The following is a 27,524-nucleotide window of genomic DNA, read 5'->3' as shown; positions in this document are numbered from 1 at the left end:
GTCCAACCCCCCACCCCCCCCCTCACTGTATGGACCCATTGCGGTTCCCCCCCCCCCCCACCCCCACTGCATGGACCCATTGTGGTGTTCCCCCCCCCCCCCCCTCACTGTATGGACCCATTGTGGTGTCCGTCCGTCCCCCCCCCCTCACTGTATGGACCCATTGTGGTGTCCCCCCCCCTCACTGTATGAACCCATTGCGGTTCCCCCTCCCCCTCCCCCACTGCATATGGACCCATTGTGGTGTTCCCCCCCCCCCTCACTGTATGGACCCATTGTGGTGTCCGTCCCCTCCCCCACTGCATGGACCCATTGCGGTCCCCCCCCCCCTCCCCCCTCACTGTATGGACCCATTGCGGTTCTCCCCCCCCCCCCCCCCCCCCCCTCCCCCTCACTGTATGGACCCATTGTGGTGTGTCCCCCCCCCCCCCCTCCCCCTCACTGTATGGACCCATTGTGGTGTGTCCCCCCCCCCCCCCCCCCAACCCCCCTCACTGCATGGACCCATTGCGGTGTGTGTCGTTCCCCCCCCCCCCCCCCCCCTTGCCCTTCCACTGCATGCTGGACCCATCGTGATCCCTCAACCCTCGTCCACCCCTCCCCCTACTGATGGGCCCAGCGCAGCCCCCCCTGACCACTGTCTTCTCCCCCCTTAGATGTGGAAACGTTGCTGCCATCTTGGAGCTGGATGAGCATCTGCAGAAGGAATTCATCATATTTGAAGCCGCTCCGCAAGAGACCAGAGGCATTCCCTCCAAGAAGCCCGTGGCCGACTACTTCCTGTGACCGGGCCCCTCCGTGCCGGGGCCTCTCCACTATTTCCTCCCGGTGTCTGGAACTTCTCTAAGGGCCTCTTCCCCATCTGCCCCTCTCTGACGGTGGGACCGGCACACGGTGCGGCGGGGGGGCGAGGAGCCTGCAGACTTTGCCTCTCTTCTCCTTGTTAAGTCTTACTAGGGTTAATGTGGTGAGTCGGGGGAGGGGTGCGCTGTGTACTAACATTTCAGGGGGGCACCCGACAACCGTTCTTGTTTTCCGTGGGCGGGGGGCTAGAGGAGCAACGCTCTGCAGTTCGGGAGCAATCGTGCTGTGTCTCAGGAAAAAGGGGGCTTTCTCCAGACTCACTGGGGTGGGGGAGGGGCGGCAGCGCGGGGGGCGCACCGCGGGGGGCGCACCGCGGGGGGCGGCCGGGCAGTGTTATGCAAGGAAACCAAAACCCTTTTAGAATTTTTTTTTTTTCCTCAATTTTTTTATAATCTCCTATAATCCACTATGATCCAGTCATTCCTCCCCCAGTGCCCCCTGTGTTAGGCCGGTGGTCTCCCTGCGGGGGCGGTGATGAGGATAGTGCCTTAGTGCAGCAGACCCTGGGCCCGGAACCCAGCAGGACTGAGACGACGTGCGCCGGCCCCAACTTGTTGCCATATTGAGCTTTTCTCAAGCCACAGGATTCGCCCTCCTCATCTCCTCCACATGAATTGTCCTGAGGGCGGAGGAGTCGCCACCAGGGGTCCCGCTCCTCTCCCGGGGGTCCCGCTCCTCTCCCGGGGGTCCCGCTCCTCTCCCGGGGGTCCCGCTCCTCTCCCGGGGGTCCCGCTCCTCTCCCGGGGGTCCCGCTCCTCTCCCGGGGGTCCCGCTCCTCTCCAGGGGGTCCCCACCTCTCCAGGGGTCCCCACCTCCTTCCTTTTTTTTGTAATTTATTCTTTTATATCCTGCTGTTTCCATGTGACCCCGGTTATCAAGCGCATCGCTCAGTCAGGTTTTTATTTTTAATTTTACTTTTTTGGTAGATAAAGCCACAGACGTCTGCTAATAAAACCAGAAAAAGAATAAAAAAAAAACTGTAAAGATGAAAGCGTGGTGTGATCTGTACTGTATGGAGGGGGCTGCGGAGTGAGCGCAGCTCTGGAGGATAATACAGGATCAGCACTGTATGTACACAGTGACTGTACCAGCAGAATAGTGAGTGCAGCTCTGGAGTATAATTCAGGAGGTAATTCAGGATCAGTAATGTATGTACACAGTGACTGCACCAGCAGAATAGTGAGTGCAGCTCTGGAGTATAATACAGGAGGTAACTCAGGATCAGTAATGTAATGTATGTACTCAGTGACTGCACCAGCAGAATAGTGAGTGCAGCTCTGGAGTATAATTCAGGAGGTAATTCAGGATCAGTAATGTATGTACACAGTGACTGCACCAGCAGAATAGTGAGTGCAGCTCTGGAGTATAATACAGGAGGTATCTCAGGATCAGTAATGTAATGTACACAGTGACTGCACCAGCAGAATAGTGAGTGCAGCTCTGGAGTAATAGAATGAATGGCTTAATTCTGTGGAAATCTTGTCACTGGGTAATGTTGCTCCGGAGCTGCGCTCCTCCCCGTCCTCTGCTTATACTCTGCACTGTGATGTAATCCTTGAGAAATACAGCACTTCAGTCATCTGCGGTGTTTTGCAGTTGAGTTACAGCGGGTAAAGTGTGATCCGGGTGCACCCCTGCTATTGCTCTCGGCTGTGGGGGGAAGTGGTGTTATGGCTCCTGGTTATCAGAGAATGATGGAACCGGCACAAACCGTGGCCAAAAGGAAGAGTGCAAGAAAAATAACGTCTATTGAAAAATAACATATATAATACATTTTCTTTTTTTATTTTTTTTGTTGCAACCATGAGAACATGAAGTGTCAGCTTGCGGGGCTCGCCCCTTATACATGTCTTGGCCAGGACTATACACGTCCCCCTCCCGATGTTCTGCGCTGACACTTTTTGCTCCATCTGTTTTTATTTTCTTTTTTACTGTTGATTTTATTACAATCTTTCTTTTTGGCCTCCGTTTTTGTGTTTATGGTCGTTTGTAATCCTGGAGCAGCTGCTCCGGCCCTGGTCACATTACAGAAGTCACTGTGTTCTTTCTCAGTCTCTGCTTGTTTTCTAGTTTTAACAATATCCTTATATAGAGTGTGAAAACGTATTCTGACCAATCGCTTCTCACAGCTGAGGATTTGCTACAATGTATCCAATCATCAGAAATCGCTGCATTTCTTCTTTTAAATGGCTCCAAAAAAAAAAAAAAGCGTCCTTTGCTCTTCCTGGCCCGGCGGTGCTGCTGCTGCTGCTCCTCTTCCTGGCCCGGCGGTGCTGCTGCTGCTGCTGCTCCTCTTCCTGGCCCGGCGGTGCTGCTGCTGCTGCTGCTCCTCTTCCTGGCCCGGCGGTGCTGCTGCTGCTGCTGCTCCTCTTCCTGCCCGGCGGTGCTGCTGCTGCTGCTGCTCCTCTTCCTGGCCCGGCGGTGCTGCTGCTGCTGCTGCTCCTCTTCCTGGCCCGGCGGTGCTGCTGCTGCTGCTGCTCCTCTTCCTGGCCCGGCGGTGCTGCTGCTGCTGCTGCTCCTCTTCCTGGCCCGGCGGTGCTGCTGCTGCTGCTGCTCCTCTTCCTGGCCCGGCGGTGCTGCTGCTGCTGCTGCTCCTCTTCCTGGCCCGGCGGTGCTGCTGCTGCTGCTGCTCCTCTTCCTGGCCCGGCGGTGCTGCTGCTGCTGCTGCTCCTCTTCCTGGCCCGGCGGTGCTGCTGCTGCTGCTGCTCCTCTTCCTGGCCCGGCGGTGCTGCTGCTGCTGCTGCTCCTCTTCCTGGCCCGGCGGTGCTGCTGCTGCTGCTGCTCCTCTTCCTGGCCCGGCGGTGCTGCTGCTGCTGCTGCTCCTCCTCTTCCTGGCCCGGCGGTGCTGCTGCTGCTGCTGCTCCTCCTCTTCCTGGCCCGGCGGTGCTGCTGCTGCTGCTGCTCCTCCTCTTCCTGGCCCGGCGGTGCTGCTGCTGCTGCTGCTCCTCTTCCTGGCCCGTCATCTCCCCGTCATCGAATGGGTGGGCAGAGCCGGGAGGTGAATATTCCAGTCCCACCTTGTTATTCAGCCACTGGGGCTGTGAAGCAATGGAAAGCCCCTTTAAGTTTATTTTGATCTCGGCATTATCTAGACTGAATACAATGTAGTGAATCTTAAACTGTGTAGATATAGCTTACATTTGCTGAAAGCAAGCAGAGATTTTGAACCTGTCTCCTGCTGCTTTTCTCCATTACCTGGAGTTGCTGCTGCATTCTCTTCTTTGGCCACTGGGTGGCAGCATCCTCCAGTCTTCAGAACCTGGAGCTTCCATGTAGCAGTGTACAGAGCAGGGGCCGCCGTGTGGCCATAAGCCGTATACACAGCAGCGGGGTACGGCGCTGATCTAGCCGGGGATGTCATGTCGGCCCACCAGGATGGTTTCTCTTCTTTTATATACGGCACCTCTTATCCCCATGGGCACAATTTAGTACAGTAGTCAGTAGCCTATAGCCCACTGCTGGGAATTATGGGTCTGTGCATTACATGCAGCGCCCCCTCCCCAGTGGAGACCTTCCTGGAGGTGTGAGAAGGGGAAGTTCACATGTTCCTGTGAAGTGGGGGTCCGGCAGTGGGGATGAGGGGGTGTGAAACTAGACGCCGGCATGAGAGGGGGGGGGGGGGGGAGGGGGGAGACAGATGGTGGCTGCAGGTGTAAATGGGCTGCTTGAGACCTTACCAGCTGCCCTGAGCCGGGGACTACAACTCCCAGCATGTGGGGGCGCTCTGCGTGTATAACCCTGCTCTCTCATTATCAGGTGTCGGGGCAGATTTTGCCTTTCCTGGGTTGTCGGGGCAGATTTTGCCTTTCCTGGGTTGTCGGGGCAGATTTTGCCTTTCCTGGGTTGTCGGGGCAGATTTTGCCTTTCCTGGGTTGTCGGGGCAGATTTTGCCTTTCCTGGGTTGTCGGGGCAGATTTTGCCTTTCCTGGGTTGTCGGGGCAGATTTTGCCTTTCCTGGGTTGTCGGCCCTCTTTTTTTTTTTTTTTTTTTTTTTTTTTTTTTTCCCTCGCCCGCATTAAAAACGACACACTGGATAAAATCTAATTTTTATGTAAGACAGAAAAACAAGACTAAAAATGTGATAAATATAATACAAGAGAAACGGATAAGACGTGGGGACGTCACAGGCACATGAGGCTATTGCTCCCTGCTATCAGCCATTTCTATAATCCCCCATTTGACTCAGCCGCTGTTATAATGCCTCCGTGCTGGTTCCCTGTGTATTATGGGGGCGCATGGGCCACATCATAGGGCGACTTCCCAATTACAGGTTTATCAAACACTATCTATACAGCAGATTACAGGTGAAGTCTACACAGCTTGTTCTCCAATCACATCCAAAGCTGCATAAAACACCATAGACTCACTGAATGCATGCACATCATCTCCCACAATGCACCACTGCTGACTCTGGGCCAAGAGGTGGCAGCAAGGAGCACTAACGGGAACCTAGCTGAGTTGTGAATGCAGCTCTGGATGTGACTGGAGCACTGGAGCCTGCCCACCATGGTGATGTTTGGGGTCTGTAGTATTTGTACTGTAGTCCCATAATGTCTGGTCACATCCAGGCGCCCCCGGAGTACAGACGCTGAATCTGAGGAGTGGAGAACTGCAGTCCGAGTTTAGCTCCGGAGTTGGGGAGGAAATGCTGGAAGCGCAGGTCGGAGTTCTTCAGGTAGCCTCTGATGCCCCCTTCCTCCTCTCGGCCCGGTGGGGGGGTGGTGCAGGAGGCGGCGCTGCCGTAGTCCCCCGCATAGGCCATGTCCTGCCCATAAAGCCTGTAGTCTGATTGGCTGTCGTAGAGCTGAGGGGCTTCCTGGAACGTGGCGAGGAAGCGCTGGAGGGTGGACGGACGGCCGACCCCCGGGGTTTGGGATTCGCCTTGGCTGCAATGGAGAAGACATGGACAGATTGAAGTCTGAGCCTACAGCGGGGCTGGATGTAGGTATGAAGTCTGCCGTTTTGTGTACACAGCTCCTAAACTCATCTATGTGTCTCCAGACTAGGGCTGACCTTCCTGCCAGGAAGAAATGGAAGGAAGTATGACCTCTAGCATTGGCGTGCATGGGAGCTGCATGCATAAAACGGCAGCAGACTACTAATGGAGGCTACTCGGCAGCGCTGTACCCACCATATGTAGATGCTGCCCTCCTGGCCGGGTGACATCTCGGTGTAGGCCTCGCCCTCCGGCCGTAAGAAGGTGTCAGGATTTTGGGGGTCCATCTCCAGGTTGGCTGCTGGCTCCTGATTGGCTGTGATCGTGAGAGGGGAGGGGTTTGCGGCAGCGGTTGCAGGTGTCGCTGGGTTTGGCGGGGTGATAGGGTGGAAAGAACAATCCGGACTGGGGAGCGGCAGCGCGAGACCCCCTCCTATATCCAGGGTGGAGTCACAGGGTCCCGAGTACAGCGGCCTCTTACACTCTGCGGTCGGGGGGAGAAGAGTGTGAATAATGGAGCAACAGCGCCACCTAGAAGCAGCAAACCGAGGAAAGTCAGTGTCACTCACCTGGCGGATAAAGCTCCTGCTCCTCCTCCTCCTGCTTGGTAATCGGCATTTTCCTCTTTACCGATCGAACGGATCGATCTCTGAAAAGAAAAGATCATAGACACCTCAACATGGAAGACACGGCACGAGAAGGAAGAGCGGTGAAAGGACGGAAATCACGAGACGGAGAGGTGGAAAACGGAAAGTAAATTACAAGCTCTGGATGCCTCCAGCCTGGGCTCTGAGCCTCCTGCAGAAATCCCAGGACGTCCAGCCTCGACCGCCATCACTGAGGTCTCATTAATGGCCATCGGAGGAAGGTTTTGCGGCTAAATGCAGCTGAAGGCTGAATGTTCCTCAGTACTGTGAGCCACCTGCATGGCCTGAACCTGCTCCCACGGCTACGACGTCTCCACACTGGTCTCCCAAGGCTGCGACGTCTCCAGACTGGTCTCCCAAGGCTGCAACGTCTCCAGACTGGTCTCCCAGGGCTGTGGCATCTCCAGACTGGTCTCCCAGGGCTGCAGTGTCTCCGGACTGGTCTCCCAAGGCTGTAACATCTCCAGACTGGTCTCCGACAGTTGCGGCGTATCTGGACTGGTCTCCGACGGCTGCAGCATATCTGGACTGGTCTCCCAAGGCTGCGACGTCTCCGGACTAGTCTCCCAAGGCTGTGGCGTCTCTGAACCGGTCTCTCACGAATGCGACATCTCTGGCCTGGTCTCCCGGGGCTGCAGCATCTCTGGACTGGTCTCCTAGGCCTGCGGCATCTCTATACTGGTCTCCCAGGGCTGTGGTGTCTCAGGACTGGTCTCTCATGGCTGCAGCGTCTCTGGACTGGTCTCCTGTGGCTGCGGCATCTTTGGACTGATCTCCTGTGGTTGCGGCGTCTCTGGTCTGGTCTCCCGTGGTTGCGGCGTCTCTGGACTGGTCTCCTGTGGTTGCGGCATCTCTGGACTGATCTCCTGTGGTTGCGGCATCTCTGGACTGATCTCCTGTGGTTGCGGCGTCTCTGAACTGATCTCCTGTGGTTGCGGCGTCTCTGGTCTGGTCTCCCGTGGTTGCGGCATCTCTGAACTGATCTCCTGTGGCTGCAGCGTCTCTGAACTGATCTCCTGTGGTTGCGGCGTCTCTGGTCTGGTCTCCCGTGGTTGCGGCATCTCTGGACTGATCTCCTGTGGTTGCGGCGTCTCTGAACTGATCTCCTGTGGTTGCGGCATCTCTGAACTGATCTCCTGTTGTTGCGGCGTCTCTGGACTGGTCTCCTGTGGCTGCGGCATCTCTGAACTGATCTCCTGTGGTTGCGGCGTCTCTGGACTGATCTCCTGTGGTTGCGGCGTCTCTGGACTGATCTCCTGTGGTTGCGGCGTCTCTGAACTGATCTCCTGTGGTTGCGGCGTCTCTGAACTGATCTCCTGTGGTTGCGGCGTCTCTGGACTGGTCTCCTGTGGCTGCGGCATCTTTGGACTGATCTCCTGTGTTTGCGGCGTCTCTGGCCTGGTCTCCCGTGGCTGCGGCGTCTCTGGACTGGTCTCCATTGAGCACATCGCGGACGTCATTGGTCGGTGATTACTCAGGAGCTGCCGGCAGTGGATCCTGATGATTTGCACAACTGAATTGAGCGACAGAACCTTCCTCAGACCAATAATAACATCAGTGCTCGCAGCCGAGGATGGAGGTGCCGGGATTTCTGCACGAGGCTTAGACTCCAGACTGGAGAAGGCCACAGGTTTTGAAAATGTAGTTCCCATTTTCTCAGTGACGTCTCCTTCGGGTGATTTCCGTCACTCCACCAGTTTTCCTTCTTGGTTTTGCAACTTCATTGTTGAGAAATGTAGTTACAATGCCCAAAACCTCACACCTATATACAGTCACCTGGTGCTAAGGCCACTCACTACAGTGCCTTGTGAAAGTATTCACCCCCCTTTTAGTGTTTGCATGAGTTCATGTACAGAACATGTCGACAACTGTGAACATTTGGTTTACTTTGTATCATGGTGAAAATAACAAATAGGACAAAATAACTAAAACATTCAGTGTGCATAACTATTCACGCCCCTATAATCAGTACTTTGTAGAGCCTCCTTTTGCGCGGCAATTACAGCTGTAGTCGCTTTGGATAAGTCTCTATGAGATTTCCACATCTTGACACTGGGAGTTTTGCTGATTCCTGAAGGCAAAACTGCTCCAGCTCCTTCCAGTTTCCTGTTCACCAGAGGAAACCATCTCTCTCCAAGTCTGACCACAGATTCTCCATTGGATTCAGGTCTGGGTGGTGACTCGGACACTCCAATTTACACGTTTCCCCTCACACCCCTCCAGTGTTGCTTCAGCAGTAGCTTTGGTTGATTGTCTTGTTGGAAGGTGAACCTCCGTCCCAGTCTCAATCACTGACAGACTGAAACAGGTTTTGCCAAGAATATCCCTGTATTTCGCACCATCCATCTTCCCCTCGATTCAGACCATCTTCTCTGTCCTTGCTGCCGAAAAACCTCCCCCCAGCATGATGCCGCCGCCACCACCATGTCTCACTGTGGGGATGGTGCTGATTGGGTGATGAGCTTTATTCGTTTGGCACCAAACATACCATTTACTGTGGTGGCCAAAAAGTTCAGTTTTGGTCTCATCTGACCACATCATCTTCCTCCAGACATTTAGGATGTCGCCCACATGTCTTTTGTCAAACTCGAAACGAGCCTTCCAATTTCTGGCTTTAAGTAAAGGCTTTTTTCTGGCCACTCTTCTATAAAGGCCAGCTCTATAGATTCTATTGCTTATTGGGGTCATATGGACAGATTCTCCAGTCTCTGCTTGGGAACTCTGTAGCTCCTTCAGGGTCACCTTTTGGTCTCTGTGCTGCCTCTCTAGTCAATGTCCTCGTTGCCCGGGCTGAGAGTTGTGGTGGGCGCTCCCTTTTGGCAAGTCTGTTGTGGCACCATGTTCTTTCCATTTGATGATAATGGATTTGACGGTTCTCCAGGGGATCAGCAGAGATTGGGATATATTTTTACAACCCAACCGTGACTTGTACTTCTCACCACGCTTGTTTCTGACTTGTTTGGAGATCTCCTTAAGGCCCTGTCACACACAGAGATAAATCTGCGGCAGATCTGTGGCTGCAGTGAAATTGTGGACAATCAGTGCCAGGTTTGTGGCTGTGTACAAATGGAACAATATGTCCATGATTTCACTGCAACCACAGATCTGCCAAAGATTTTATCTCTGTGTGTAACGGGGCCTTTAGTCTTCGTGATGATGTTTGGAGACCTCATTGATCTTCATGGTGGTGTTTGGAAATCTGCTTGTCTTCATGATGATGTTTGGACACTTCTTAGGTCTTCATGGTGCTATTTAAAGACCTCCTTGGTCTTCATGGGGGTGTTTGGAGACCTCATTGGTCTTTATAGTCTTGTTTGGAGATCTGCTTGGTCTTTGTCATCTTGTTTGGAGACCTCCTTGGTCTTCGTAGTCTTGTTTGGAGACCTCCTTGGTCTTCGTAGTCTTGTTTGGAGACCTCCTTGGTCTTCGTGGTCTTGTTTGGAGACCTCCTTGGTCTTCGTGGTCTTGTTTGGAGACCTGCTTGGTCTTCATGGTCTCTGTTGGAGACCTGCTTGGTCTTCATGGTCTCTGTTGGAAATCTCCGTGGTCTTGTTTGGAGACCTCCTTGGTCTTCGTGGTCTTGTTTGGAGACCTCCTTGGTCTTCGTGGTCTTGTTTGGAGACCTCCTTGGTCTTCGTGGTCTTGTTTGGAGACCTCCTTGGTCTTCGTGGTCTTGTTTGGAGACCTGCTTGGTCTTTGTGGTGTAGCAGCATCTGTTGCCTTTCAGAAAAGGTGGGTATACACTGACACTTAGGCGGGCTTTACACGCTGCGTTCGGCTTCACCGCGACGTCACTAATCGGCCGGTCAATAGAAGCAGAAGGGCGGAGATGAGCAGGATGTAAACATCCCGCCCCCCTAGTCCCTTCCGCTTAGCCGTCGGGACGCAGGTGAGGAGATGTTTGTCTCTCCTGCGGGTTTACACACAGCGATGTGTGGTGCTGCAGGAACGCCAAACAACATCGTACCTGCGGTCTACCTGACATTATGGAAATGAACGACGCTACACAGATCAGCGAGTTTCTACGCTTTTGCGATCGTTCATCGGTGCACCTAGGATTTGCACGTTGCGATGTTGCTACCGCCGCCGGATGTGCATCACTAACGACGTGACCCTGACGATATATCGGAAGCGATGTCTCAACGTGTAAAGCCCCCCTAAGTTTGCACATAGGTGGATGTCCTTTCAATAAACATGGGACTTATGAAGGTAATTGCCTGCACTAGATATTTTTGGGGCTTCATATCAAAAGGGGTGAATACATATGCACAAGGCAATTTTTGTATATTTTATCCCATAAATTTAAATTTTTACTATTTTTCTCACTTGACATTCCCAACTTAGAGTGTTTAGTGCTGATATATAGTAAAATCCAGCTCGCCATTACTATAGTCCACCTCTCGGTCAGAGCTCGGAGCTTAGGCTCCGTCATGGCCTGGTTAATGATGAGTAAGACAAGATGGTCCGACTCCAATGAACAACTTTTTCTTTTTTGCTTGAAAAATTCTTATAACCGGGGAATCAAGTAATTACATGAAAAACGCTATCAACGTGTAGGCATCAACGCGTTTCTGGTGTGGATCCACCCTTACTCATGGTCATGATGCACACATCAAACACAGGTTGTAATGTAACAAAATAGGTAAAAAGCCAAGGGGCGCTCCGTATTCCTTGCTTTGTGGTTTTGGGTCTTGAAGCTACACAGCTGTATACCCGATCCCTCCACCCCGTGTATCCCCCGCACCTCTTATTCTTGAGTCCGTCCTCCCGGAAACCTTTTGCAAATGGATTTGTCTGGATCTTCAGCTGCGTTATCTGCAAGGGACAAGATATCACACCATGACTCCCACATAGGATGCTGTAGACCACGCCGGTCGCTCTCCATGGTGTATAGCCCTTTTTTTACCGACCTTCTCGTTCTGGTACGCAGTGACAGTCAGGAACATGGTCTCTGGAAAGGTGAAGGAGGAGCAGCCGCCCCATCTGCGGCTGAAGACATCCTGGGCGCGGACAATATGGAAACGGGGCTGATACCGGTGCATGGAGTGCAGGATAATCTGTGAGGTGAAAAGACAATAAGTAGATTACTCTTAGTAAGGTGTCAACATCCATCATAAAAATAATCCTCCCATGATGAGTAGAAGGGTGGTGGTCATACTGGCACCCACAGCGACAGCCCCCATGTCCCCCACTCACATGACCCATCTGGTCCAGTGTATTGTTGGTGAGCTTGATCTTGTGGAAGGAGATTGGTTGCTTCATCCAGTGGGATCCGGGGGCTGGAGAATCAGGGTGGATGTAGACCCTCTCGGGTAACCTCGGTTCGGCTCTTCCGCTTGGCTCCCAGCGATCCTCCTGCCACTTATATCGGGAGTTGTCCACCGGGACGATGTCAGCGAGAAGAACATATTTGCCATCTGGATCGAGGCCGGTGACACTGACTTTACACTGTGGAAACATTCTCCTGCAAGTGACGCAAGGGAAAGATGAAGAAAGATGGAGGATTGGGAAAAGGACAAGAGAAAAGAAGATGGAGAATGAGGGGAGGAACCAGATGAAGGAAGATGGAGGATGATGGAGGATGAGAAGAGGGACAAGATGAAGGAAGATGGATGATGAGGAGAGGGATCACAGGAGGGATGATGAGGACAGGGACAAGATGAAGGAAAATGGTTGATGAGGAGAGGGACCAGATGAGGGAACATGGAGAACAGAGGATGAGATGAAACAAGATGGAGGAAAGGGAGAAGGACAAAATGAGAGAAATGGAGGATGAGGGGAAGGACAAGATGAAGAAGGATGAGTAGATAGAAGACGACGAAGGATAAGGCGAGGAACGAGATGACTGAGGATGAGACGAGAAACAAGATGACAGAAGATGGAGGATGCAGTGAGGAACAAGATGACGGCAGCTGGAAGATGAAGTAAGGAGCAAGATAATGGAGGATGAGGTGAAGAACAAAATGACGGAGGATAAGGCGAGGAACAAGATGACGAAAGATGGAGGATTAGATGAAGAACAAATGGATGATGAGGAGAGGAACAAGATGACTAAAGATGGAGGATGAGGTGAGGAACAAGTTGATGGAAGACGGAGGATGAGATGAAGAATAAGATAATGGATGATGAGGAGAGGAACAAGATAACTAAAGATGGAGGATGAGGTGAGGAAAAAGATGATGGAAGATGGAGGATGAGAAGAAGAATAAGATAATAGAGGATGAGGGGAGGAACAACATGACTAAAGATGGAGGATGAGGTGACGAAAAAGATGGAAGATGAGCTGAGGAACAAGATGATAATGATGGCGAACAAGGTGAGGGAAAAGATGGAGGAAGAGGGAGCAAAAAGGACAAGATGGAGCATGAGGAGAGGCACAAGGTGAAGGATGAGGAGTGGTAAAGAATGAAGGATACAAGCTGAAGGAAAATTAAGCATAAAGTGTAGGACAAAACAAAAAATGAGAAGAGGGATAAGATGGGGGATGAGATGAGGGAAAGGATGAGGAATGGAACAAGATAAAGGAAGTTGTAGGAAAAGGAGAGAGACCACATGAAGGTGGGTTTAGAATTAGCAAGAAAGGGACCAGATGGAGGAAGAAGAGAGGAGCAAGATGAAGAAAGATGGAGGATGAGGACAGGTACACAAATTAGAAACATGGAGGATGAACAGAGGCACAGAATGAAGGAGATGAAGAATAAAGAGGACAAGATTAAGAAAGATGCAGGATAAGGAGATGGACAAGACAAAGTACTGTGGAGGATGAGGACCACGGGGACTATAATGGACCCGCTATGGTCTCTATCATTTTAGCTGTGAAGACATTTATACAGGGATCGGTCGCCAGTAATGCGTCCAGTAAATGAGTGCAGTTATTCCCTACAACCTGTATACGGTACCTATATGGTAACCTGGAGAACACGTTGGAGATTTATTTTTAGGGGAGTAGTGTAATCCCACCCTCTCGAGTAGGGATCTCGGGCTTTCCTCACCTCCCAGACTTTGTGATGATCATTTCGGTTCCTATGGCGTGAAACTCTTTCCAGAGATCTCGATTTTCCATGGTCATCTTCACATTCCCAGGAAGTCGGGGCGCCTCACATGGGGGCTGCGGTTGGCCAAATCCCAGAGCAGGACCCGGGGGCAGGGAGAGAGGAGTGAGGGGGGCCGTTCCCAGAATCCTTTGTGAAGCATCCAGGGCAGTAAAGAGGCCGTCGTATCGCTGACTGGATGGAACCTCAAGGTCTGTAGGAACAGGAAGCAATGAAGCGTTGATCTCCCCCACATTGTCTTGGGGTTGTCCACCACTGTTTGAGGGACACATAGCTACACAATCGGGCTGAATTATCATTTAAGGGTCTGGGAAAGTGTATGGAAATGTAGATTATAGGATGGTCTGGAAGTCTGGCTGCCTGATCTCACAGACCTCGGGTCACTCTCAAGCTGCTGTTTGACAAGTTGGTGCTAAATGGCCGCCATGTCCTGCTAATTGGACCCCTGCAGAGGGTAATGGTAACGAGATGGGACGGCTTCTCCTGTTCCCATATAAATTTAACTCAGGCCAGATGTCTGGGAAAAACACCGGAACCTGCAATGTCAGATCAACAGAACCTTGGACCACACCACCAATAAACATCAGCACCCAAAAGCCAAGCCGTGCCTCAAAAAAATATTGCAAGCTTCAAACAATGGAGAACTTCTGTCCAGAACCTCAGAATGCACAGTGGACCTCAAGAAGTGAAGCCAGAATGTCAAATACTGTGAGATCCTAAATACACACCCAAAAACCTCAGAACTAAACGGGACCCATAAAAACCTAGAAGTATCAGAAACTCCTTATTTTCCTTGACTCTCAGAGTCCCCAGGACTCCAGAACCATTGCTGTATTCCACTCATAAAATCTCTAGGTCACCAGAACCACCACCCCCACCAGTATAGCTAGATCCTCACTACCATACTGACCACTACCACAAATCTGAAAGACCAGAACCTCACAAGTAGACTGCATAGTCTCAAGGTTTCCAGAATCACCTCTATACTGACCCGATTAAGGCTTATTAGCACCGGAGGTTCACCACATCCTTGGACTTGAAGAGTCCCTACTCCAATGGAACCACCACTGTATTGGACCCTGGGCTAAACTAAAATCTTCAGGGAAATCAGAACCTGCAAACCTAGATTGCATATTACATACATGAACCATAAAGTCATAGATCCAGCAGTACCTCACTTCTACTCTGGACTTGCAGAATCACCAGAACAAAACCACTACCTCCTAGGAGAACCAACAAACCTATTTCCATACTCCCAACAAATCTTGGGGGAAAACTAGAACTTTCTATCTAAGATTGGACCTGCAGAGCCCTATGCCTCTAGAACCATCAGTATACTGCACTCCAAAAATCCTAAGAGCACAAGAACTTTAGTACTACACTGGACTTTCAGAACCATGGCTCACCAGAACCATGACTATACTAGACCATCATTGCCATGCTTGGCCCGCAAAGGTCATGAAACATCAGAATGTTACTACTCTATTGTATCTACACAATCACAAGAAGACCAGAACCCCTCTGCTGTGCTGGACCATCACAGTCTTTAGACCTCCAGAACCTCGATACTATCCTGAACCCACAATTGGGTTCAGGGAATTAGGTACAGAACTACAAAGACCAAACCTAAACAAAAACAGTGAAAGTAGAACTTGTAAAAACCTAAAAGACAGTGTCCGACATCTTAGTCGAGAACCTGACCATGCAAGGAAATCGTTATCAAGACAACCATCTACGTCAGGGATTCAAGATCCAAATGTACCAGAACCACAAGTAATTGGACCCCAAAGCATGCTAAAGAATGTGGAGACATCTCCCACCATGAAGTCTGTGACAGATCCAGGAGGAATTAGGCTGAACCTTCAGCTTCTAATGAAGCATGGAGGTAAAGGCCAGATCTATGGATGAGGGGTCATGGGGGTCCGAGGACTGTCTAGTGTCCCTCAAGGACCTCAGAAATACACCTCATATCTACTGCGATATGAACATATGATACAAAAAACAGAACACATGCGCATTGTAGATATCTCCTGGTCATGATGGAGGCAGTATGGACAGGAGGAACCTGAAGAGATGCCTCCAACATCAACCCAACAAAGTCATACATACCGGGGTACCTGTAGGGCTCATGGTGTCCGCTGCCCGCTGGGTAGGTTGGCGGCAGGGCATGAGGTGGTCTCACAGCATAGGATGGTCCAAATTGCTGGAATATGTCGGAGTGATACATGGTGTGCACAATCGGAGTATGAGCTTCATGAAGGTCCTACAAGAAGTGAGGCTGAAGACCAGCAGGTTCCTGTGACGGGACCACTGGGATGCAGATAGCACATTGACTCTTCCTTAAAGTCCGCCCTGCACCTTTTGATGTGGGACCCTCCTGCTAGGTGAGATGGGGCAGCGGGAGGGGGGGGGGGGGGGGGGGGGTGGGGGGGGGGGAGGTCTCTTCACACATTAGGACTGAATTAAACTTTATTAAGGGTCTTTATGGCCGCCCTGAGCCTGCGTTTGACCAGTTGTCAGGAAATGCAGAATTCAGGGAGAAGAAGGAGGAGGAAGAAGAAGTAATGAGCGGAGGAATCGTCCACAGAAAGAAGACAAGAAGAAGACCACCACAAATATGTCCAGGTGGCATCACGTGAACAGCTTAGATACAGTATCACCCAGGAGAGGACTAGATACAGAGGTCAGCGGAGAGTATCACCTGATCGGCAAAAACAGAGACAGGAGAGACCCCGAGAGGCCAACAGATCCGCATAGTGCAAAACTCCACCTGAGGGCAGCAGCGCCCCCCAATGGTGAGAGCGAAACTGACGATAGGGCGAGATACACAGCGTCTCCAATATCCTATAGAATGTGAGCCCCCCCCCCCCCTTCCCCAGAGTCAGACCCCCGCCCCTCACTACCAGCCTGTCTGCTGCACCTGTATATTGTATGTAACCCAGCACCGGGAGGCAATGGTGATAATAATGGGGGTAGTAGTGATCAGTGACATTACATGATGGAGGTAGTAGTGATCAGTGACATTACATGATGGAGGTAGTAGTGATCAGTGATATTACATGATGGAGGTAGTAGTGATCAGTGACATTACATGATGGGGGTAGTAGTGATCAGTGATATTACATGATGGGGGTAGTAGTGATCAGTGACATTACATGATGGGGTAGTAGTGATCAGTGATATTACATGATGGAGGTAGTAGTGATCAGTGATATTACATGATGGGGGTAGTAGTGATCAGTGATATTACATGATGGGGGTAGTAGTGATCAGTGATATTACATGATGGGGGTAGTAGTGATCAGTGACATTACATGATGGGGGTAGTAGTGATCAGTGATATTACATGATGGGGGTAGTAGTGATCAGTGATATTACATGATGGGGGTAGTAGTGATCAGTGATATTACATGATGGGGGTAGTAGTGATCAGTGATATTACATGATGGGGGTAGTAGTGATCAGTGACATTACATGATGGGGGTAGTAGTGATCAGTGATATTACATGATGGGGGTAGTAGTGATCAGTGACATTACATGATGGAGGTAGTAGTGATCAGTGATATTACATGATGGGGGTAGTAGTGATCAGTGATATTACATGATGGAGGTAGTAGTGATCAGTGATATTACATGATGGGGGTAGTAGTGATCAGTGATATTACATGATGAGGGTAGTAGTGATCAGTGATATTACATGATGGGGGTAGTAGTGATCAGTGATATTACATGATGAGGGTAGTAGTGATCAGTGACATTACATGATGGGGGTAGTAGTGATCAGTGACATTACATGATGGGGGTAGTAGTGATCAGTGATATTACATGATGGGGGTAGTAGTGATCAGTGACATTACATGATGGGGATAGTAGTGATCAGTGATATTACATGATGGAGGTAGTAGTGATCAGTGACATTACATGATGGGGGTAGTAGTGATCAGTGATATTACATGATGGGGGTAGTAGTGATCAGTGACATTACATGATGGGGGTAGTAGTGATCAGTGACATTACATGATGGGGGTAGTAGTGATCAGTGATATTACATGATAGAGATAGTAGTGATCAGTGATATTACATGATGGGAGTAGTAGTGATCAGTGACATTACATGATGGGGGTAGTAGTGATCAGTGACATTACATGATGGAGGTAGTAGTGATCAGTGATATTACATGATGGGGGTAGTAGTGATCAGTGATATTACATGATGGAGGTAGTAATGATCAGTGACATTACATGATGGGGGTAGTAGTGATCAGTGATATTACATGATGGAGGTAGTAGTGATCAGTGATATTACATGATGGGGGTAGTAGTGATTAGTGACATTACATGATGGAGGTAGTAGTGATCAGTGATATTACATGATGGGGGTAGTAGTGATCAGTGACATTACATGATGGAGGTAGTAGTGATCAGTGATATTACATGATGGGGGTAGTAGTGATCAGTGATATTACATGATGGGGGTAGTAGTGATTAGTGACATTACATGATGGAGGTAGTAGTGATCAGTGATATTACATGATGGAGGTAGTAGTGATCAGTGATATTACATGATGGAGGTAGTAGTGATCAGTGACATTACATGATGGGGGTAGTAGTGATCAGTGATATTACATGATGGGGTAGTAGTGATCAGTGACATTACATGATGAGGGTAGTAGTGATCAGTGACATTACATGATGGAGGTAGTAGTGATCAGTGACATTACATGATGGGGGTAGTAGTGATCAGTGACATTACATGATGGAGGTAGTAGTGATCAGTGACATTACATGATGAGGGTAGTAGTGATCAGTGATATTACATGATGAGGGTAGTAGTGATCAGTGATACTACATGATGAGGGTAGTAGTGATCAGTGACATTACATGATGAGGGTAGTAGTGATCAGTGATATTACATGATGGGGGTAGTAGTGATCAGTGATATTACATGATGGGGGTAGTAGTGATCAGTGATATTACATGATGGAGGTAGTAGTGATCAGTGATATTACATGATAGAGATAGTAGTGATCAGTGACATTACATGATGGGGGTAGTAGTGATCAGTGATATTACATGATGGGGTAGTAGTGATCAGTGATATTACATGATGGGGGTAGTAGTGATCAGTGATATTACATGATGGGGGTAGTAGTGATCAGTGACATTACATGATAGAGATAGTAGTGATCAGTGACATTACATGATGGGGGTAGTAGTGATCAGTGATATTACATGATGGGGGTAGTAGTGATCAGTGACATTACATGATGGGGGTAGTAGTGATCAGTGATATTACATGATGGGGGTAGTAGTGATCAGTGACATTACATGATGGAGGTAGTAGTGATCAGTGACATTACATGATGGAGGTAGTAGTGATCAGTGACATTACATGATGGAGGTAGTAGTGATCAGTGATATTACATGATGGGGGTAGTAGTGATCAGTGACATTACATGATAGAGATAGTAGTGATCAGTGACATTACATGATGGGGGTAGTAGTGATCAGTGATATTACATGATGGGGTAGTAGTGATCAGTGATATTACATGATGGAGGTAGTAGTGATCAGTGACATTACATGATGGGGGTAGTAGTGATCAGTGACATTACATGATGGGGGTAGTAGTGATCAGTGACATTACATGATGGAGGTAGTAGTGATCAGTGACATTACATGATGAGGGTAGTAGTGATCAGTGATATTACATGATGGAGGTAGTAGTGATCAGTGACATTACATGATGGAGGTAGTAGTGATCAGTGACATTACATGATGGAGGTAGTAGTGATCAGTGATATTACATGATGGAGGTTAGTAGTGATCAGTGATATTACATGATGGAGAGTAGTTGATCAGTGACATTACATGATGGGGGTAGTAGTGATCAGTGATATTACATGATGAGGGTAGTAGTGATCAGTGATATTACATGATGAGGGTAGTAGTGATCAGTGATATTACATAATGGGGGTAGTAGTGATCAGTGATATTACATGATGAGGGTAGTAGTGATCAGTGATATTACATGATGAGGGTAGTAGTGATCAGTGATATTACATGATGGGGGTAGTAGTGATCAGTGATATTACATGATGAGGGGTAGTAGTGATCAGTGATATTACATAATGGGGGTAGTAGTGATCAGTGATATTACATGATGGGGGTAGTAGTGATCAGTGATATTACATGATGGGGGTAGTAGTGATCAGTGACATTACATGATGAGGGTAGTAGTGATCAGTGACATTACATGATGGGGATAGTAGTGATCAGTGATATTACATGATGGGGGTAGTAGTGATCAGTGATATTACATGATGGGGGTAGTAGTGATCAGTGATATTACATGATGGAGGTAGTAGTGATCAGTGACATTACATGATGGGGGTAGTAGTGATCAGTGACATTACATGATGGGGGTAGTAGTGATCAGTGACATTACATGATGGAGGTAGTAGTGATCAGTAACATTACATGATGGGGGTAGTAGTGATCAGTGATATTACATGATGGGGTAGTAGTGATTAGTGACATTACATGATGGGGGTAGTAGTGATGAGTGATATTACATGATGGAGGTAGTAGTGATCAGTGACATTACATGATGGGGGTAGTAGTGATCAGTGACATTACATGATGGGGGTAGTAGTGATCAGTGACATTACATGATGGAGGTAGTAGTGATCAGTGACATTACATGATGGGGGTAGTAGTGATCAGTGATATTACATGATGGAGGTAGTAGTGATCAGTGACATTACATGATGGGGGTAGTAGTGATCAGTGATATTACATGATGGCGGTAGTAGTGATCAGTGATATTACATGATGGAGGTTGTAGTGATCAGTGATATTACATGATGGGGGTAGTAGTGATCAGTGATATTACATGATGGAGGTAGTAGTGATCAGTGATATTACATGATGGGGATAGTAGTGATCAGTGATATTACATGATGGGGGTAGTAGTGATCAGTGACATTACATGATGGGGGTAGTAGTGATCAGTGACATTACATGATGGAGGTAGTAGTGATCAGTGATATTACATGATGGAGGTAGTAGTGATCAGTGATATTACATGATGGGGAGTAGTAGTGATCAGTGATATTACATGATGGGGTAGTAGTGATCAGTGATATTACATGATGGAGGTAGTAGTGATCAGTGACATTACATGATGGAGGTAGTAGTGATCAGTGACATTACATGATGGGGGTAGTAGTGATCAGTGATATTACATGATGGGGGTAGTAGTGATCAGTGATATTACATGATGGGGGTAGTAGTGATCAGTGATATTACATGATGGAGGGTAGTAGTGATCAGTGATATTACATGATGGGGGTAGTAGTGATCAGTGATATTACACGATGGAGGTAGTAGTGATCAGTGATATTACATGATGGGGGTAGTAGTGATCAGTGATATTACATGATGGAGGTAGTAGTGATCAGTGATATTACATGATGGGGTAGTAGTGATCAGTGATATTACATGATGGGGGTAGTAGTGATCAGTGATATTACATGATGGGGTAGTAGTGATCAGTGATATTACACGATGGGGGTAGTAGTGATCAGTGATATTACATGATAGGGGTAGTAGTGATCAGTGATATTACATGATGGGGGTAGTAGTGATCAGTGATATTACATGATGGAGGTAGTAGTGATCAGTGATATTACATGATGGAGGTAGTAGTGATCAGTGATATTACATGATGGAGGTAGTAGTGATGAGTGATATTACATGATGGAGGTAGTAGTGATCAGTGATATTACATGATGGAGGTAGTAGTGATGCAGTGACATTACATGATGGGGGTAGTAGTGATCAGTGATATTACATGATGGGGTAGTAGTGATCAGTGACATTACATGATGGGGGTAGTAGTGATCAGTGACATTACATGATGAGGGGTAGTAGTGATCAGTGATATTACATGATGGGGGTAGTAGTGATCAGTGATATTACATGATGGGGGTAGTAGTGATCAGTGACATTACATGATGAGGGTAGTAGTGATCAGTGACATTACATGATGAGGGTAGTAGTGATCAGTGATATTACATGATGGGGGTAGTAGTGATCAGTGACATTACATGATGGGGGTAGTAGTGATCAGTGATATTACATGATGGGTTAGTAGTGATCAGTGATATTACATGATGGGGGTAGTAGTGATCAGTGACATTACATGATGAGGGTAGTAGTGATCAGTGATATTACATGATGAGGGTAGTAGTGATCAGTGATATTACATGATGGGGTAGTAGTGATCAGTGATATTACATGATGGGGGTAGTAGTGATCAGTGACATTACATGATGAGGGTAGTAGTGATCAGTGATATTACATGATGCTGATAGTAGTGATCAGTGACATTACATGATGGGGGTAGTAGTGATCAGTGACATTACATGATGGGGGTAGTAGTGATCAGTGATATTACATGATGGGGTAGTAGTGATCAGTGATATTACATGATGGGGGTAGTAGTGATCAGTGATATTACATGATGCTGATAGTAGTGATCAGTGACATTACATGATGGGGGTAGTAGTGATCAGTGATATTACATGATGGGGGTAGTAGTGATCAGTGATATTACATGATGCTGATAGTAGTGATCAGTGACATTACATGATGAGGGTAGTAGTGATCAGTGATATTACATGATGCTGATAGTAGTGATCAGTGACATTACATGATGGGGGTAGTAGTGATCAGTGACATTACATGATGGGGGTAGTAGTGATCAGTGATATTACATGATGGGGTAGTAGTGATCAGTGATATTACATGATGGGGGTAGTAGTGATCAGTGACATTACATGATGGGGGTAGTAGTGATCAGTGACATTACATGATGGGGATAGTAGTGATCAGTGACATTACATGATGGGGGTAGTAGTGATCAGTGATTTTAAATGATGGGGGTAGTAGTGATCAGTGACATTACATGATGGGGGTAGTAGTGATCAGTGACATTACATGATGGGGGTAGTAGTGATCAGTGACATTACATGATGGGGGTAGTAGTGATCAGTGATATTACATGATGGAGGTAGTAGTGATCAGTGATATTACATGATGGAGGTAGTAGTGATCAGTGATATTACATGATGGAGGTAGTAGTGATCAGTGACATTACATGATGGGGGTAGTAGTGATCAGTGATATTACATGATTACATGATGGGGGTAGTAGTGATCAGTGATATTACATGATGGGGGTAGTAGTGATCAGTGACATTACATGATGGAGGTAGTAGTGATCAGTGACATTACATGATGGGGGTAGTAGTGATCAGTGACATTACATGATGGAGGTAGTAGTGATCAGTGACATTACATGATGGGGGTAGTAGTGATCAGTGATATTACATGATGGGGGTAGTAGTGATCAGTGATATTACATGATGGGGGTAGTAGTGATCAGTGACATTACATGATGGAGGTAGTAGTGATCAGTGACATTACATGATGGGGGTAGTAGTGATCAGTGATATTACATGATTGGGGTAGTAGTGATCAGTGACATTACATGATGGGGGTAGTAGTGATCAGTGATATTACATGATGGAGGTAGTAGTGATCAGTGACATTACATGATGGAGGTAGTAGTGATCAGTGACATTACATGATGGGGGTAGTAGTGATCAGTGATATTACATGATGAGGGTAGTAGTGATCAGTGATATTACATGATGGGGGTAGTAGTGATCAGTGATATTACATGATGGGGGTAGTAGTGATCAGTGATATTACATGATGAGGGTAGTAGTGATCAGTGATATTACATGATGGGGGTAGTAGTGATCAGTGACATTACATGATGGGGGTAGTAGTGATCAGTGATATTACATGATGGGGTAGTAGTGATCAGTGATATTACATGATGCTGATAGTAGTGATCAGTGACATTACATGATGGGGGTAGTAGTGATCAGTGACATTACATGATGGGGGTAGTAGTGATCAGTGATATTACATGATGGGGGTAGTAGTGATCAGTGATATTACATGATGGGGGTAGTAGTGATCAGTGACATTACATGATGGGGGTAGTAGTGATCAGTGACATTACATGATGGGGGTAGTAGTGATCAGTGATATTACATGATGGGGGTAGTAGTGATCAGTGACATTACATGATGGGGGTAGTAGTGATCAGTGACATTACATGATGGGGGTAGTAGTGATCAGTGACATTACATGATGGGGGTAGTAGTGATCAGTGATATTACATGATGGGGGTAGTAGTGATCAGTGACATTACATGATGGGGGTAGTAGTGATCAGTGACATTACATGATGGGGGTAGTAGTGATCAGTGATATTACATGATGGAGGTAGTAGTGATCAGTGATATTACATGATGGAGGTAGTAGTGATCAGTGATATTACATGATGGAGGTAGTAGTGATCAGTGATATTACATGATTACATGATGGGGGTAGTAGTGATCAGTGATATTACATGATGGGGGTAGTAGTGATCAGTGATATTACATGATGGGGTAGTAGTGATCAGTGATATTACATGATGGGGTAGTAGTGATCAGTGATATTACATGATGGAGGTAGTAGTGATCAGTGATATTACATGATGGAGGTAGTAGTGATCAGTGATATTACATGATGGGGATAGTAGTGATCAGTGATATTACATGATGGGGGTAGTAGTGATCAGTGACATTACATGATGGAGGTAGTAGTGATCAGTGATATTACATGATGGGGTAGTAGTGATCAGTGACATTACATGATGGGGGTAGTAGTGGTCAGTGACATTACATGATGGGGGTAGTAGTGATCAGTGACATTACATGATGGGGGTAGTAGTGATCAGTGATATTACATGATGGAGGTAGTAGTGATCAGTGACATTACATGATTGGGGTAGTAGTGATCAGTGATATTACATGATTGGGGTAGTAGTGATCAGTGATATTACATGATGGGGGTAGTAGTGATCAGTGATATTACATGATGGAGGTAGTAGTGATCAGTGATATTACATGATGGGGTAGTAGTGATCAGTGACATTACATGATGGGGGTAGTAGTGATCAGTGACATTACATGATGGGGTAGTAGTGATCAGTGATATTACATGATGGGGGTAGTAGTGATCAGTGATATTACATGATGGGGGTAGTAGTGATCAGTGATATTACATGATGGGGGTAGTAGTGATCAGTGATATTACATGATGGGGGTAGTAGTGATCAGTGATATTACATGATGGGGTAGTAGTGATCAGTGATATTACATGATGGGGGTAGTAGTGATCAGTGACATTACATGATAGAGATAGTAGTGATCAGTGATATTACATGATGGGGGTAGTAGTGATCAGTGATATTACATGATGGGGGTAGTAGTGATCAGTGACATTACATGATGGGGGTAGTAGTGATCAGTGACATTACATGATGGGGGTAGTAGTGATCAGTGACATTACATGATGGGGGTAGTAGTGATCAGTGACATTACATGATGGGGGTAGTAGTGATCAGTGACATTACATGATGGGGGTAGTAGTGATCAGTGACATTACATGATGGGGTAGTAGTGATCAGTGACATTACATGATGGGGGTAGTAGTGATCAGTGATATTATATGATGGGGGTAGTAGTGATCAGTGATATTACATGATGGGGTAGTAGTGATCAGTGACATTACATGATGGAGGTAGTAGTGATCAGTGATATTACATGATGGGGTAGTAGTGATCAGTGACATTACATGATGGAGGTAGTAGTGATCAGTGATATTACATGATGGAGGTAGTAGTGATCAGTGATATTACATGATGGGGGTAGTAGTGATCAGTGACATTACATGATGGAGGTAGTAGTGATCAGTGACATTACATGATGGGGGTAGTAGTGATCAGTGATATTACATGATGGGGGTAGTAGTGATTAGTGACATTACATGATGGAGGTAGTAGTGATCAATGATATTACATGATGGCGGTAGTAGTGATCAGTGATATTACATGATGGGGGTAGTAGTGATTAGTGACATTACATGATGGAGGTAGTAGTGATCAATGATATTACATGATGGGGGTAGTAGTGATCAGTGATATTACATGATGGGGGTAGTAGTGATCAGTGATATTACATGATGGGGGTAGTAGTGATTAGTGACATTACATGATGGAGGTAGTAGTGATCAATGATATTACATGATGGGGGTAGTAGTGATCAGTGATATTACATGATGGGGGTAGTAGTGATCAGTGATATTACATGATGGGGGTAGTAGTGATCAGTGATATTACATGATGGGGGTAGTAGTGATTAGTGATATTACATGATGGGGGTAGTAGTGATCAGTGATATTACATGATGGAGGTAGTAGTGATCAATGATATTACATGATGGGGGTAGTATTGATCAGTGATATTACATGATGGGGGTAGTAGTGATCAGTGATATTACATGATGGGGGTAGTAGTGATTAGTGACATTACATGATGGAGGTAGTAGTGATCAATGATATTACATGATGGGGGTAGTAGTGATCAGTGATATTACATGATGGGGGTAGTAGTGATCAGTGATATTACATGATGGAGGTAGTAGTGATCAGTGATATTACACATGATATTACACATCAGTGATATTACATGATGGGGGTAGTAGTGATCAGTGATATTACATGATGGGGGTAGTAGTGATCAGTGATATTACATGATGGGGGTAGTAGTGATCAGTGATATTACATGATGGGGGTAGTAGTGATCAGTGATATTACATGATGGGGATAGTAGTGATCAGTGATATTACATGATGGGGGTAGTAGTGATCAGTGACATTACATGATGGAGGTAGTAGTGATCAGTGATATTACATGATGGAGGTAGTAGTGATCAGTGATATTACATGATGGAGGTAGTAGTGATCAGTGATATTACATGATGGGGGTAGTAGTGATCAGTGATATTACATGATGGAGGTAGTAGTGATCAGTGATATTACATGATGGGGGTAGTAGTGATCAGTGATATTACATGATAGAGATAGTAGTGATCAGTGATATTACATGATGGGGGTAGTAGTGATCAGTGATATTACATGATGGGGGTAGTAGTGATCAGTGTCATTACATGATGGGGGTAGTAGTGATCAGTGACATTACATGATGGGGGTAGTAGTGATCAGTGACATTACATGATGGGGGTAGTAGTGATCAGTGACATTACATGATGGGGGTAGTAGTGATCAGTGATATTACATGATGGAGGTAGTAGTGATCAGTGACATTACATGATGGAGGTAGTAGTGATCAGTGACATTACATGATGGAGGTAGTAGTGATCTGTGATATTACATGATGGAGGTAGTAGTGATCTGTGATATTACATGATGGAGGTAGTAGTGATCAGTGATATTACATGATGGGGGTAGTAGTGATCAGTGATATTACATGATGGGGGTAGTAGTGATCAGTGATATTACATGATGGGGGTAGTAGTGATCAGTGACATTACATGATGGAGGTAGTAGTGATCAGTGATATTACATGATGGGGTAGTAGTGATCAGTGATATTACATGATCGGGGTAGTAGTAATCAGTGATATTACATGATGGAGGTAGTAGTGATCAGTGATATTACATGATGGGGGTAGTAGTGATCAGTGATATTACATGATGGGGGTAGTAGTGATCAGTGACATTACATGATAGAGATAGTAGTGATCAGTGATATTACATGATGGAGGTAGTAGTGATCAGTGATATTACATGATGGGGGTAGTAGTGATCAGTGATATTACATGATGGAGGTAGTAGTGATCAGTGACATTACATGATGGGGGTAGTAGTGATCAGTGTCATTACATGATGGGGGTAGTAGTGATCAGTGACATTACATGATGGGGTAGTAGTGATCAGTGACATTACATGATGGGGGTAGTAGTGATCAGTGACATTACATGATGGGGGTAGTAGTGATCAGTGATATTACATGATGGAGGTAGTAGTGATCAGTGACATT

The 27,524-nt window shown here is 47.1% G+C and overlaps 1 protein-coding gene across 1 annotated transcript; it reads right to left on the bottom strand.

Annotated features, from left to right (window-relative positions):
- Positions 1–5,422: 5,422 nt before the first annotated feature.
- Positions 5,423–15,726, bottom strand: LOC142246538 (T-box transcription factor TBX6-like). Its single transcript, XM_075319602.1, has 8 exons — positions 15,609–15,726; positions 13,440–13,692; positions 11,644–11,911; positions 11,358–11,504; positions 11,192–11,262; positions 6,370–6,449; positions 5,996–6,284; positions 5,423–5,750 (listed from the first exon to the last, which is right to left on the bottom strand). The coding sequence occupies exons 1-8, from the start codon at positions 15,724–15,726 to the stop codon at positions 5,423–5,425; spliced, it is 1,554 nt and encodes a 517-aa protein (XP_075175717.1).
- Positions 15,727–27,524: the final 11,798 nt, after the last annotated feature.

Source organism: Anomaloglossus baeobatrachus, chromosome 7, assembly GCF_048569485.1.
Source record: "Anomaloglossus baeobatrachus isolate aAnoBae1 chromosome 7, aAnoBae1.hap1, whole genome shotgun sequence".
Lineage (NCBI taxonomy): Eukaryota > Metazoa > Chordata > Amphibia > Anura > Aromobatidae > Anomaloglossus > Anomaloglossus baeobatrachus.
This window is presented reverse-complemented; position numbering and strand designations above follow the sequence as displayed.

Coding starts and splice junctions, on each gene's coding strand:
- LOC142246538 (XM_075319602.1), bottom strand. CDS start 15,726: ATGTATCACTCCGACATATTCCAGCAATTTGGACCATCCTATGCTGTG. Junction 11,912..13,439: donor ATCATCACAAAGTCTGGGAG/GTGAGGAAAGCC, acceptor CGTCACTTGCAG/GAGAATGTTTCCACAGTGTA. Junction 5,751..5,995: donor GAGGGCAGCATCTACATATG/GTGGGTACAGCG, acceptor TCTCCATTGCAG/CCAAGGCGAATCCCAAACCC.